Consider the following 13787-nt stretch of genomic DNA (forward strand, 5'->3'; position numbering starts at 1 on the left):
TGTGGAGCAGTCAGGAGACCCTGTCTGCAGCCCCCACTGACAGCCCTGGCCTGACTGTGCGTGGGACACAGCTAATGTCTTAATATCCCTGACAGGTGCATCTCCTGGCCTCACCTGACCACAGTCCTCAGCAGAGCCGACCTGGCTTCATTGTGAAATGTGATCACCACGCTGGTGGCCGGCAGATCTACCCGCCACTGCTTCCGCTGACACCTGTAGGAAGAGAAAGATGGTCCCCTGAACAACAACCCCCAGAGCAGCCACAGCTTGTTTAGCCCTTGAGAGAACAAGCAGACCGATCAACTGGGATGGACATGCTATGATTAACTTGTTATCTGCAGAAGTTCCTGGACTGTTCTGAGATGAACTGCCAACGGGACATAAGGAAACAGAAAAACACAACCGGAGTTACGTTCTGAGAGATGAATGATTCCGGCAAAAAGTAACATATTGAGAACATCTTTCTAACACGTTAAAAAAAAGTGTTTTAAAACAGTGAAATCCCATTTCTACTCTCAAGCAGATACACCTCTAGAGATGCGCTTTTCACAAATTGCAGTCGTAATTTCTGAGGGGCAGAACCAACTGTGTGCCACTGCTCTTTTCTTGTTTTCTACATTGCCTACAACAAGCATGTGGTACTCCGGTGATATTTGGAACTTGGCTCTCACCATGAACAGCGGACCCACTGGAGGTTTTCCCTGCCCGGGACAGCAGGGATGCATGTCCCTTGTCCTGGAAGGCCATCCCCAAACACCCCAGAGGGCAGTGGTGAAGTGAAGATGGGGAGACGGAGTGAGGGTACAGTCAATGGGACCCTGAGCCCGCCTGAGCTCTCCTTTTCCTGTTAGTGGTAGGGAGGAACCCTGGGATCACCTCTGCACAGAAGCTGATTCGGAGGCCAGTCCTACTAGAAGAACAGTAAGTAGCTTTTTTTTTTTTTTTTTTTTGGAGGCAGGGTCCAATTCTGTCACCCATCCTAGAGTGCAGTGGCATGTTCATAGCTCCCTATAGCCTTGAACTCCTGGACTCAAGTGATGCTCCTATGTCAGCCTCCCAAGTAGCTGGGATTACAGGTGTGTCATCACATCCAGCTATTTTTTTGATTTTTTGTAGAGATGGGGCTCTCACTCTGTTGCCCAGACTGGTCTCGAACTCCTGGCTTCAAGCAATCCTCCCATCTCAGCTTTCTAAAGTGCTAGGATTACCAGCATGAGCCACGGTGCTCAGCCAGAATAGCTATTTTAAAAAATAGCTGATAGGTGTAGGTGGAAGATGCTAAAGTATCATACACTAGAAATAAGCAGTTGAGGTCTACCAGGCTCAGCAGAACCCATCAGGAGGAACCCTTCAAGGCAGGGTCTACAGACTTGAAGAGCAACCTAGTACAGCAATGTTCCCAGAGAATCTTGAGAGAAAAACACACCTGGGCAGGACTGACAGCCCGCGAGGACTTCTGGAAACACTTAATTTCTGGTTTGACTGCATTCAGAGTTACTAAATTGTAATATTACTGATACCAGTTTGGAAAAGAGGCTTTGGCTTCAGAAAAACAGTTCTTAAATGGTGATGTTGATGCCCTCTGGTCATGAGGATGAACAGTGCTGCCTGTGAGGTGGCAAGAGGGGCCTGTTCGTCTGTCCCATGCTGAGGTTCCCTCCCTGCTGGCATTTATTATTTGCACAATGTTCCTGCAACTCTAGCAGTTAAACACACTGCCACCGGAATTGAAGAAGCAGAAAATCTTTGTTGAGGCTCAGAAAATGATACCCTAAATTATATTGCTTTGGCATGCTGAGTGCTTTGAATCAAGCAGATTCAAAGACCTCAGAAATGAGCCTCAAAACCAAGGTCTCTCTCTGATCTTCTCCTCCCCACCCCCTCCAGCTTCCCTTGTCTCAAGTTCTCTTATCTGCCTGAGGGAAGTTCATCCAGAAGACTTGCAATTGTCTTGGACCCCCTCTCTGGAATCTACATTAACCAGAGATTAACTCATATAGCAGAAGAAACTAAAAGCCCACACCAATATCCCACTCCTGGAGAGACTTTTCACTTATTCTTTCAATTATTCTTCTAAAGGCTGTCACCTGATTTACCTGCATGATAAAAATAACCTCTGTTCTCAGTGGAGTTCTGCCCCTCACCTTCCCAAAACTTGTCGCCACCTCCCTGAGACCCTGGAGGAAATCTGTTCCAGGCTGTTGTCTGCATTTCCATCCTAATCATCTCCCCTAAACATCATTTACTCTTCTAAAATTGCCTACATCCCTCACTTGCCTCTCCCCTATGAAGAGAGTATTTAAGCTTCAACCATCTGGCCCTTCTTTAAGTCTCATATTTTGTGTGGCTCCTGTGCACATTTGCGCACTAATAACAAATTTATTAATCTATTGTCAGTTTATTTCAGCTGACATAAAGATTCAAACCTTCACAGGGGGAGGGACACATTCCCTTCACTCTTATGCCTTCCATGGGACCAACACATTTTTTAAAAATTATGTAGGATTTTTTTTTTTTTTTGAAATGGAGTCTTGCTCTTGTCATCCAGGCTGGAGTGCAGTAGCACGATCTCGGTTCACTGCAACCTCCACCTACCGGGTTCAACCAATTCTCCTGCCTCAGCCTCCCGAGTAGCTGGGGCTATAGGTGCCTGCTACCATGCTTCACTAATTTTTGTATTTTTAGTAGAGACGGGGTTTCTCCATGTTGATCAGGCTGCTCTCGAACTCCTGACCTCATGATCTGCCCTCCTCGGCTTCCCAAAGGGTTGAGATTACAGGCATGAGCCACCACGCCCGGCCCTAATATAATCCCACTGTAGCTCTTAATATTGTTTACCACAACCATGAATTATCTGCTCCCAAAATTAGAGATAATATCTATCTAAGATGGGAAATCAGTGGACAAAGGAGATAGATTAAAAATATACACATATTTGGAGCTCAGCCATTGCTAAAAACATTTAAGGAGTTAAGAACTGAAGTGGATGGTCTAGCAGCTGCCAAACATTGACCAGCAATTCCACAGGAATGGCCGCCCCTTCAGAGAAAAGTGTTCAACAGACACTCCTTTTCCCTCGTGACTACTTCAGAAAAGTGAATTTTGAAAAGAAACATGAAAAGCAGTGCAATTAAAAAGCAATTGGGTCGGAATCACAAAATGAGCTTCTTTTGTTTATTACAGTTACTGTTTTAATTAATCATGAGAAATTGCACAATATACTAGTTGTTTGGGGGGAAACTCTTCACTGTTGTTTGGGGGAAAAATACAGTCAGGAATTAATATCGTACCTCATTAGAGCTCCTGACAGCTAAGTCTTTCCTGACAAGTAGACTGATAGGCTGGTTTTTCTTTCTTTTTTCCAATTTTAAGAATTAGCAGATTGTTAGATTAAGGAAGTGAGAATCTGCAAGACTTCAACTGTAAACAAATTACCAAAGAATGTCATTCCCAAGAACGCAATCTGTAATGCTAATGAAATAAGGACTCCGCGCTAGGAGGCAGCTATCCTCTGCAATTAGGTCCCACTTAACACAGCGGGAACTGCTGAGCCGAGCAGACCTAGGTTGAATGACTTACTCAACATGGGCTTATGCAGCCATAGGAGAATTTAAAAAGAGACATAAGGCAGCATTTTTTCATGCTAAATCGTAGTAAACGGAACCGATCCAATCACGTCCTATTCTCTCATTTTCCTTTTCTCTGCAGGAAGCCTCATCTTCCAGGAGGGTTTGGAAGTCTCACGGGGCTCTGGAAACGTTTTTTAGAACACGCATAGCTGCTGCATTCATATCATTTTATTAAAATTCATCTACATATTCATAAGGTATCCATTTTTGCTAGGAACTGGCATTCAGGAAACTTAAGAGGGATCCCATTTTTAAGGCAAAGAGAGATAAAAAGTAAAAACTAAGAAATATTTTACATCCCAGAGTTACAGTGAGTGTGTGTACGTATATGAATTTAGATAATAAATCCTCACATTGAGCCAAGAAGGTGGGGTCGGCTTAAAGAATGTCTTTAAAAAGAAAAAGAAGAAATTTTGTATTTAAAGAGCCATATCCCTGCCAACCAGTCTTCACTACTCCACAGCCAGTGAAAGAACACCCAATATAGTAACTCAACAGGGGAGCCGGCTGCCAGGGGCACTTTCATACTTGAGCTTTCTCTGGGAATTGAGTAGAAACTGTAGTTTATTTGAAGTCAGAGGCAGGAAGAGTGTGCAGTAAGGTTTGTTCTACCAGACAACACAGGCTAGAAGCAGTGACTCTGAGAAGAGTGGGTGGGGTTTCGGGCTGACTTTGTGGGCTCAAGTTCACTTGAGTGTCCAAGGCTCTGGTGCTAATGTGATCATTCGGCAAACTTCCTGCTCAGTAAAATGGAGGCTTTAAAAACTGGACATATAAAGATTTAAGAATCCTTTATTTAGCTTTAAATTTCTCTGAGATTAGATGGCTTTCAGTACCTGAACTCTTGGTTAGCTGGAAATGGAAAAAACTGGGGAATCTAAATAACCATATTGTTTAGTGAGTCTCTCAGGGTGGAAGAATGACTCTGTCTTTGTGGTAGATGTTATACCTAGGCTTGATCAAGGTATCGATGAAATAACCAAATGCAAGCTCTTTGGACTGGGAAGCTCCAGCTTCTGTCCAGTATCACAAAAAGCTGTTTCACGGTGTGCGGAGGAATAAAGGAACAGGTTTCCAACTCTACCCTGGGAAGGCCATGCCCCACCCTCACCCCAGGTGACCTTGTGTTTTTGCAAAGGGCCCTTGGTAACCTTGGTTACTGTGTGATGTGTGACAACTAACATCACTCCTCATCTGTGAAAATGGCCTTTACAATCTTGCCTGATTATTGGGAACACCAAATAAAAACGTGTGAAAAAGGACTCTGAAAACTGTCATGGTCACTTTAATGAATGCAGGGTTATAATTCGCATTTGGCAGCTGTGTGTCAATGGTGACTGGGAGGTCAGAGTGGAGCTTTCTCTAGTAACCTGGAGAGGCAGCCGAGGAGACAGGCTCTGAGACACCTTCAAATCCACAGGCAGCAGCGGCTCTGAGTAGAGAATACACTGTCAGTTAAAGGGTGAAGGGTTCCTAGGCCTGCAAGAAGGGCTCAGTAGATGGAAAGGTGGGAGAAGATGGAGAAACATATTTAAATAAACTCTCTTTAAGAAAGAGTTCAAGAACCTCTAGAAGGCCCAGAGAGGGGATGTGGCCAACAGTAAGACCCCACTTCTTATGAGACAGCCACGAAGACCAAACAGAGGGTCATGGGAAAGAAAAATTCCTAGATGAATATGCACCATCTCCCTGAATTGCCCTTGTAATTCAGATTTTGTAAGGAAAATACTCCACAACTTAACTGATTATTAAGTGAGCATTAGTTTATGCCTATACAAAGACAGGATTCTGTCATGGAAGAGATGGGGAATAGATACTTTCAAAAATAAAAAAGGAAAGTTATAAACAATGCCAAGCCTCCGCAGGCACTTTCTGGGTATCCCGTGCTCAGGGGCGTGCTCAGTACCTCCCTGAAGCCGGCAGGCACTTCCAGTGAAGTCCCTCTAAGGGAGCTGTGTGTTCTGATTGGGACTGGAGTCCCATGTAGGAGCAAATCTGCTGGCAATGGGACGGTGAAATGCTGGTCTCCACAGCAGCTACGTCTAACTGTGTGTCTATGAGCAGGCATTTGCGCTCTGGCTCAGGTTCCTGTGGAAAAACTCCAGGGCAAACAACACGAGGATCATGCAAGGTCACAGTATCTCCAAGGTGCTGATTGCTGTGATATATATTTACAAATTATCATATTGGCATTCTAGATACATTCAATTTGTAAATTGAGTTTGAGTCCGCCCCTGAGAGACAAATCTGGTTTTGATTTGCTGGCAAAAAACTAAGAAAAAAAAAAGTTTCTGGGTTTGCAAAGCTGAGGGGCAAGTCTTAGACTGCAACAAATTCACCAAGGCAATAAGCCTCCGGTGGCCTCTTGGCAGCAATGGACATCACTGTGTATTTATGTGTGTAAAATATTTCATGCATAAAATTCAGAGATATTATAGAAGCATCCATGTACCACTCTGCTTGCCAAGTCTTAATATCTTGCAATATGGGCCTTTGATTTTAAAAATTTTAAATAAAATGATACATGACAGGATGACAGGTAATAATTACAGCCCTTACCTCAATCCTCATCTTCTCCAGGGGCAATTACTATCTTGAATTTGGTGCTTCATTGTTACTATGTGTATTTTAAATAAACTACCCGTGTATGTATTCACAAATTATATCGAGCATTTTTCTGCATCTATTCGAAGTTTGCAGAGACGGCACTGTGCTGTGACTTGCTGTTTTCACCTTTTGGGAGGTGCATCTGTTCTGACACAAACAGCTCTATTTCATTCACCCTCACTGCTATACTGCTTTCCACTGGAGGAGGGAACACACCACACATCATCTCTTTTCTGCTGATTATCTATTCTCTCCGTTAGAAACAGCGCTGCAGTGGACACCGTCTTTATAGATAGCAGAGAAACTTTCTCTGCATTATTTACCCACAAGTAGGACTACTTGTCACACATTATGAACCTCTTCAACTTTACTTGACATAGCCAACTTAATGTGAAGTGGCTGGACCTAGTGTCACTCCTGCCCAGACCCGCATGAGATCATACTGCTCTGTATTCTCACCATCCCTAGGTATCACCATGTTATAAAATTTCGCCAACCAGATTGGTACGAAGTAGTCATCATTTTAACTTTCATGTACTTGATTACTAGAGAGGCCACATACCATCTTATATGCCTAGGAAGCTGACTAGACTATTTCTGCTGTTAATTGTCTACTCATGTTCTCTGTCCACTTTTTGATTAGGTTTTACCTACTATTTGGTTGTAGCAATTTATACGCTCTGGACATTATCCTTTGTCAGCCACATGCATTGCAAAAATCTCTGTGGCAGATGCTTTAATTTTGTTTATAATGCTTTTTATCAAAATACTTTTTAAGAGTTTTCAAACTGTTGATGCTGGGTAACAATGTTCAGGAAAAGCTTTCTTAACCGAAGGTCATTAATATATTGTTGTAAATTTTCTTTCAAACGTTTAAACTTCTACAAATGCTTTTAACAGGTTATAACAGGTTATATATCCTTCATAAACATTGAAGGATTATGTATACCCATGTATATCATGGAGAAAATTACAAAACATAACTGAAGGACATTTAAAAGTGCCCAGTATTACAGAAATATTAGTTTTCTTCAGATTAATCCATAAATTCAGGGAAGCATCATGCAGGGATTTTTCATGGAACTTGAAGAGCTTATTCTTAAATTCATCAGGAAAAGCAAATGGTCACAACTATCCACTGGAGTCTTGAAGAACAACACACAGTAGGGCAACATGCCTGAGGAGCTGTGAAGCATTCTGCAGAGCCACGGTGATGAAGGCAGCGTGGTACAGGTGCAGGGTTACACACACAGATGACCAGAACAGAAATGGATGCAGACAAATTCCATGCTATCCTTCGTATACAGAGGAAGGAGATCTATAATCTCCTTTTTTTCTGTGTAGATAATCCATTGCCCCAGCATGATTTCACAGTTCATTATGTCATCACTGATTAGTAATGCCACTGCTGTCACGCCAAATATTTATGTCTTCATGGCCCCTACGAGGCGATGTTCTTCAAGACGCCAGTGGATATTTGTGACCATGTGCTTTTCCTGATGAATTTAAGAATCAGCTCTTCAAGTTCCATGAAAAAACCCTGCATGACATTGCACTGAATTCATGGCTTAATTTGAATAAATTAGTATTTCTATAATACTGGACATTTTAAAATACCCTTCAGTTATGTTTTATAATTTTCTCCATGAAAGTCTTGCACACCTTTGGTTGCATTTATTCCTCCGTATCTAACAGTTCTGCTTGCTACAGTGAAAGGAGTCTCTTTTTCTATTACATTTTTGAATTGGCCATTACTGATACCTATTTTTGTATGTGGACTCTGTATTCAACACCTCACTGTGCTCTATTTGTTCTGATAGTCAGTTTGCAGGTTCTCTTAGATTTTCCACAAATCAATACATCTACATTTTGTCCCTGTCTTTCCACTACTTACACATCTTGTGATTCTTAAGATGGTGGTGATTATGGCCTGCAACACAATATACAATTTTTAAAAGTGGTAAAAAACAACCTTGCCTTGATCCTATCTTTAAATTGAACACAAGTAGATTTTTATCATTCAGCTTTGTGTTTGCCACAGATGTTTTACAGATGCCTTTCATCAGGTGAAGGAAACTCCCTCACGAGTGGTGAATCTCACTGTTTTCCCTCCCACATCCATTAATATGACCTACAGCTATTCTCCTTCGATTCACTGAGAAGATAGATTACATCATTTTCTGATATTCAAACATTTTTACATTCCTAAAATAAACTCTTCTTGGATATGGATATATGTGTGTGTGTGTGTGTGTGTGTGTGTGTATGTAAAGCTGTATCAGATTTGCTAGTATTTGCTTTAGGATTTTCTGAGTCTATAACTATAAATTGAACAATTTGCTGTTCTTATACTTTCTTTTTCTGGTTTCATAGCCAGGTACTACTGAAGGAAATAGGGTAGCTTTCCTCCTTTTCTATTCTCTAAAACAGTCTGGGTTTTATGCAAACCCATTTGAGCTTTGTAAATTTTTGAGAAAGCAAATTTTTTATTGCTGAAAATTTATTTTGATGGTTTGTACTTACTCATTTTTTTTATTAAGAGATTTTGGTAAATTAAATTTCCCTAGAAAATTATCAATTTCATGTAAGTTTCAAATTTATTTGCATAAAAGTATACTTCTAATTTTCTTATGATCTTAGTTATATCTGTTTTTTTACACCTAATATTAATGTTTCTTCTCTATTTTTGTTAATCAGCATTTTTAGAGATTTATATTTTTTAAAGATGAAGCTTTATCTAGTACTCTCCAATGGATTCATTAATTTTTTCTTTTACCTTCCTTATTTCCTTCCTTCTGCTTTCTTTAGGTTTACACCCTGTAGTTCTTCCCACCTTCTTCAGTCACAGAGTGGATCTGAGCTATTCTATATAAGGAAAAATGGTTAAAAATCCAAGCAAATTCTACAGCTGAATAAACACAGGCAGTTTTCTCAACCATTAGATGGGTGAGTGAAATGGGGAGGGGGAGAAATGTCCGCGGGTGCGATAACTGGCTCCCCTAACTTACTTTGGGAGGAGAGTGGCGAGGCCCCTGCCTCTGAGCCAGGCCAAGGCACCTGCCTCCACATGTGTTCGGAAAGATGGAGCAGCCCAGGGAGTCCTGCAGCCACTTGGAGCTTTATTTCTCCAGCCAACACAGCACCTGAAAGTCTGAGAGTCTCCATGTGCACCCATCAGCCAGACGAGATGAGCCAAGAGAGCCTGTGGGGGCATTAAATTAGCCAGCAGGGCCAGAAGTTTTAAAAATCGAAGGAACATATTAAAATAGATTCTGTTGCTTGTCAGCCCATCTCCCCATTCATATACAGATATTCAGTGGGAGGGGGAAGGTGTTAGCACCTCAGGATGCTGGGATGAAGGCTCTGGACACAGCTGGTGATGCAATGGAGGCGGTGAATGCCTTCTGTTTCCTTGCCCTCGTCCATAGAAAATGCTTACGTGATTCCCATTTCAAGGGAAAGAAAAGGGCAGGCAGGTCTGTTGTTTCGGTGACTGTCCTGGTAGCCTGATGCAGCTGCCCATGGACACAGAATGTCCATATATGCCTCTGCTGTGAAGCTGGGGCTCCAGCCAGGCCGGAGGCAACTGCAGGCTGGGCACGTGCTCCTCATTCAGGACGCTGATTTGCTTCTGTGGTAAGGGCAGCTGCTTTAAGGCCACAGATTTCTGATTATCACAAAGCTCTGACGGTTTAGTGAGCATAACACCCATTCACGGAGATTATGAAAACAAATATGCCTAGGCTCTGCCTGCCTCTCCCATTCCATTCTGAATAAGTAGGTCTAGGTGAAACCCGGGAATCTGAATTTGAAAAGGCCCCTGAAGACAAGGCTTATACAGGTTGCTCTTAGAACTCATTTTAAGAAACACACAGAAGAGTGAGAGGTATTATTAGTGCAACAGTTCTCTAATATGGAGCCATAATTAGACTCATCTGGGGAGCTTTGGAATTGGACCTGGAACTCTGGTATTTGACCATATTGAACAGAGGTTTTTTTTTTTTTTTTTTTTTTTTAAATAAACACAAAAAACTCTGCCTCCTCCAGATTTTGATTTCCCATTCCCCCTCCCTACCAACCACAATCTGACCCCCCAGTGGTCATCATGCATGAAGTGGCCCAGCCCACGCTGTGTTCCTCAAAGTCTACCATGACTATGAAGCCTGACACAGACAGAGTCAAGACTAAGCCACTGGGAATAAGGCCTCCACATGACCAGGCTGAAAATAAGACCTAGCCCAAGCTGGAGTCTGGATCCATCACAAGGTAGAAGGGGCACTGGAAACAGGCCCTCCTCTGCCCAGCCCCAAACTGGGCGGGGGATGAATCTCTCAACCTCAGGGCACTTCCACTAGGGCCCATCCCAAACAAGATGCTCAGTTTCACATTTTCAAGATGCGTTGCTATGGAGTCTATAGAAAGTCTAGGCAGGCTACTGGATAGAATGTAAACTGGAAATGGAAGCCAAAAAAAGGAAAATGGAAAAAAGTTCACTAGGTGTTGTATAATGTTCATTTAATTAAAACATACTCTTAATAATCCTCCAAACAGTGATAATGGCATAATATTCCACCAAATCCACTAATTTCTGATTAGTTCTAATAGCTACTGAGTTTATTCTATACAGATCTTTCAAAACTAAACAGAACCAAATCCTAAGACATTTAAAAACCTCTGCAGGACCCCTGTGAAATCAAGCTTCTTAAAAATCTGGTAGGCAGGAGATCTGAATAAGCTCCATTAATCACCTTAGTTTTGTCTCACTTTGAAATTATTCGTCTAAAATAGCTTTCTTGCATACTGTAGGCTATTGCATTCTGCAACACATAGGCATCGGAAGCATGCTCTAAAACAAAATGTTTATCCTCCCTGTGACACAGGAAACTCAAGCCTATCATATTTACTGTACTCCCTTTGAAGTCCTCTAATCCCACTGAAAAGCCAAAGGGTTCCAGAGGCAAAAAAAAACGTGCACACACACTCGGGCCAAGAGGAGAATCCAAACACACACTTTTCGCTCACCAAACACTCCACGCTTCGGCACCGACCGCAGGAAATGCTGCCCAGAATAGGTGAGTATTCTCCACCAGAAGAGGAAAAACATTAGGTTTCCCCTTGAAGCTTTCAGCAAGCCATCGTTTGACGGAATAAAAATGTTTTTCTTCATTCAAAGAGCACCATTTGTCCTTTATTGCCTCCAGTTTTACCGACACGAAATTTTAGCTGAAAACTTTTCAAGAGTCAAGAGCTATTGAAAGTTGAGAAAATAACAGCCCTGGATGAAGCCATCTGAGCTCTCTCATCACGCCCTCCGAGGGCTGCACTTCAGCTGCTCGGTCCCACTCACCATTTAAGGCTGGAGTCATTTCAGAGAGACCAAATTATTATTGTCCTTTAAACTTTCATTCCCCCTGATGCCAGGGGACAAGCTGCCTTTTCTGGATGGAGGCTCACGCTGCTCATCAGACAATGTGAACACTGTACATTCCATTTCTTCCCTCTTGCTAGTCCCCTGGGACAAGCGGCACCCCCTAGTCCTGCTAGAGTAACTGCAGTAACTCCCTCTGCCTCCTGGTGCCCACCATCGTCCTCTTGGATACGTGAGCTCCGGATTCCAAGCTGTCTGAGGGTTTAATTTTTACTTCCATTGCTCCACGAAGAGATGTGCTTTTACTTTTATCTGCTCCTGCCTGTCTCAAAGTGGTAAATCCTTTAGAGCACTTTTCTTAGGGGTTATTCAGGCAGTTGCTTTTCTTTACTACCCTACTCTTGCAGTTCTCCCCCACAAAACCTGGGCCAAATAATGGAGTCTGTGTGACCACTGAGCAGTTCTGATTGTCCCAAGTGGACAGGAGAAAAGCTTAAGTTCCGTGGAGGGTGATGTTTTAGGGCACCACTCTTTTTCAGATATACTGAATTGCTCTGTTTTGGTCTGTGGTTAAAAAGACCAACTTTTCAGCTGGGCATGGTGGCTCACGTCTGTAATCCCAGCACTTTGGGAGGCCGAGGCAAGAGGATCACCTGAGGTTAGGAGTTCGAGACCAGCCTGACCAACATGGAGAAACCCCGTCTCTACTAAAAATACAAAAAATTGGCCAGGTGTGGTGGTGCATGCCTGTAATCCCAGCTACTCAGGAGGCTGAGGCAGGAGAATTGCTTGAACCAGAGAGGTGGAGGTTGCGGTGAGCCGAGATCGTGCCATTGCACTCCAGCCTGGGCAACAAGAGCGAAACTCCGGCCGGGCACGGTGGCTCAAGCCTGTAATCCCAGCACTTTGGGAGGCCGAGACGGGCGGATCACTAGGTCAGGAGATAGAGACCATCCTGGCTAACACGGTGAAACCCCGTCTCTACTAAAAATACAAAAACTAGCTGGGCGAGGTGGCGGGCGCCTGTAGTCTCAGCTACTCGGGAGGCTGAGGCAGGAGAATGGCGTAAACCCGGGAGGCGGAGCTTGCAGTGAGCTGAGATCCGGCCACTGCACTCCAGCCTGGGTGACAGAGCAAGACTCCGCCTCCAAAAAAAGAAAAAAAAAAAAAAAAAGAGCGAAACTCCGTCTCAAAAAACCAACTTTTCACTTAACTCTACCATTACCAGTAATCAAAGGCCGCATCGGATTCTATTCTTTCCAAAGATGAAAGGCAAACAGGTCATCTAGTCATGGATAAGAGTAAGCATGTCAGCTTGAGGTAAAAGAGTCACTATTTTAACTCTCCCTTGGCCCTGGCCTATTGGGGGTTCACGTAAAAAACAGGGACACCCAACTTTGTCTTGGCATGACTTGTTCACACCCTCTCCAGGCGAACCCAGCGTCTGGTTCTCCTAAACTTTGTTCATGTCAAATACAACAGCATTCTTTTGGAATCTTGGAGGACAAAAATCAACTTCCCGTTGATGACAGAATGGAATGTTACGGTAAAGAACGAGAAGGTATTTGGTATATGGCTCCTAACACAACAGTTACTGTATTTATGTTTAGTCCTTGTGACTCTATTATAACGTATGCCTGAAGGTGCATGCGCCCTTCTGGGTAATACGAAACAAATACAAGTCTCCCTCTTGCTCCTATCTTAGAGATTTTGTTCTGGGAGAACTGTGAAGACCCAGGGGCGAGCCTCGATTGGCCTAAGACAAACTCATGTCACCAGCCTCTTTCACAGTCACAAATAGCCATGACGTAGTTCTGGCCCCTGAATTATAACAGAAAGTGCTAGAAGGGATTTCTGGGAGACATTTAGGTTGCTGTTAAGAGCAGAGAGACACTCAAGAAAAGCCCATTTCTGGCCCCTGGCTTCCCGCCTTGAAGGCGATCACGTGCGTGGAGCTATGGCGGCCTTCCTGCAACCACGTAAGGCAAAAAGGATGCAGCTGAAAAACCCAAATGCTGAAGATGGTGCTGAGGAAGGTCAGAAAGAGTTCCCAGGCGAGGGGAAGCCGACTTAGATGCTTAGATTTCTTAAGCATCTGAAGAAATTTAGGAATGTGTTCTAAATTCATTTTACAAAGTTAACATAATCTTGAAGCCAAAGCTAGATGAAGGAAGGAAGACGGG

At 43.1% G+C, this 13787-nt stretch overlaps 1 protein-coding gene across 1 annotated transcript in view; it reads right to left on the minus strand.

Annotated features, from left to right (window-relative positions):
* Positions 1-13787, minus strand: part of GALNT2 (polypeptide N-acetylgalactosaminyltransferase 2) — a 214139-nt gene that overhangs the window by 45347 nt on the left and 155005 nt on the right. Inside the window, exon 4 of the mRNA XM_023191779.2 lies at positions 115-213. Within this exon, the coding sequence (XP_023047547.1) occupies positions 115-213 (99 nt within the window). The remainder of the gene's footprint in view (positions 1-114; positions 214-13787) is intronic.

This window comes from Piliocolobus tephrosceles, chromosome 1, assembly GCF_002776525.5.
Source record: "Piliocolobus tephrosceles isolate RC106 chromosome 1, ASM277652v3, whole genome shotgun sequence".
Taxonomy (NCBI): Eukaryota; Metazoa; Chordata; class Mammalia; order Primates; family Cercopithecidae; genus Piliocolobus; species Piliocolobus tephrosceles.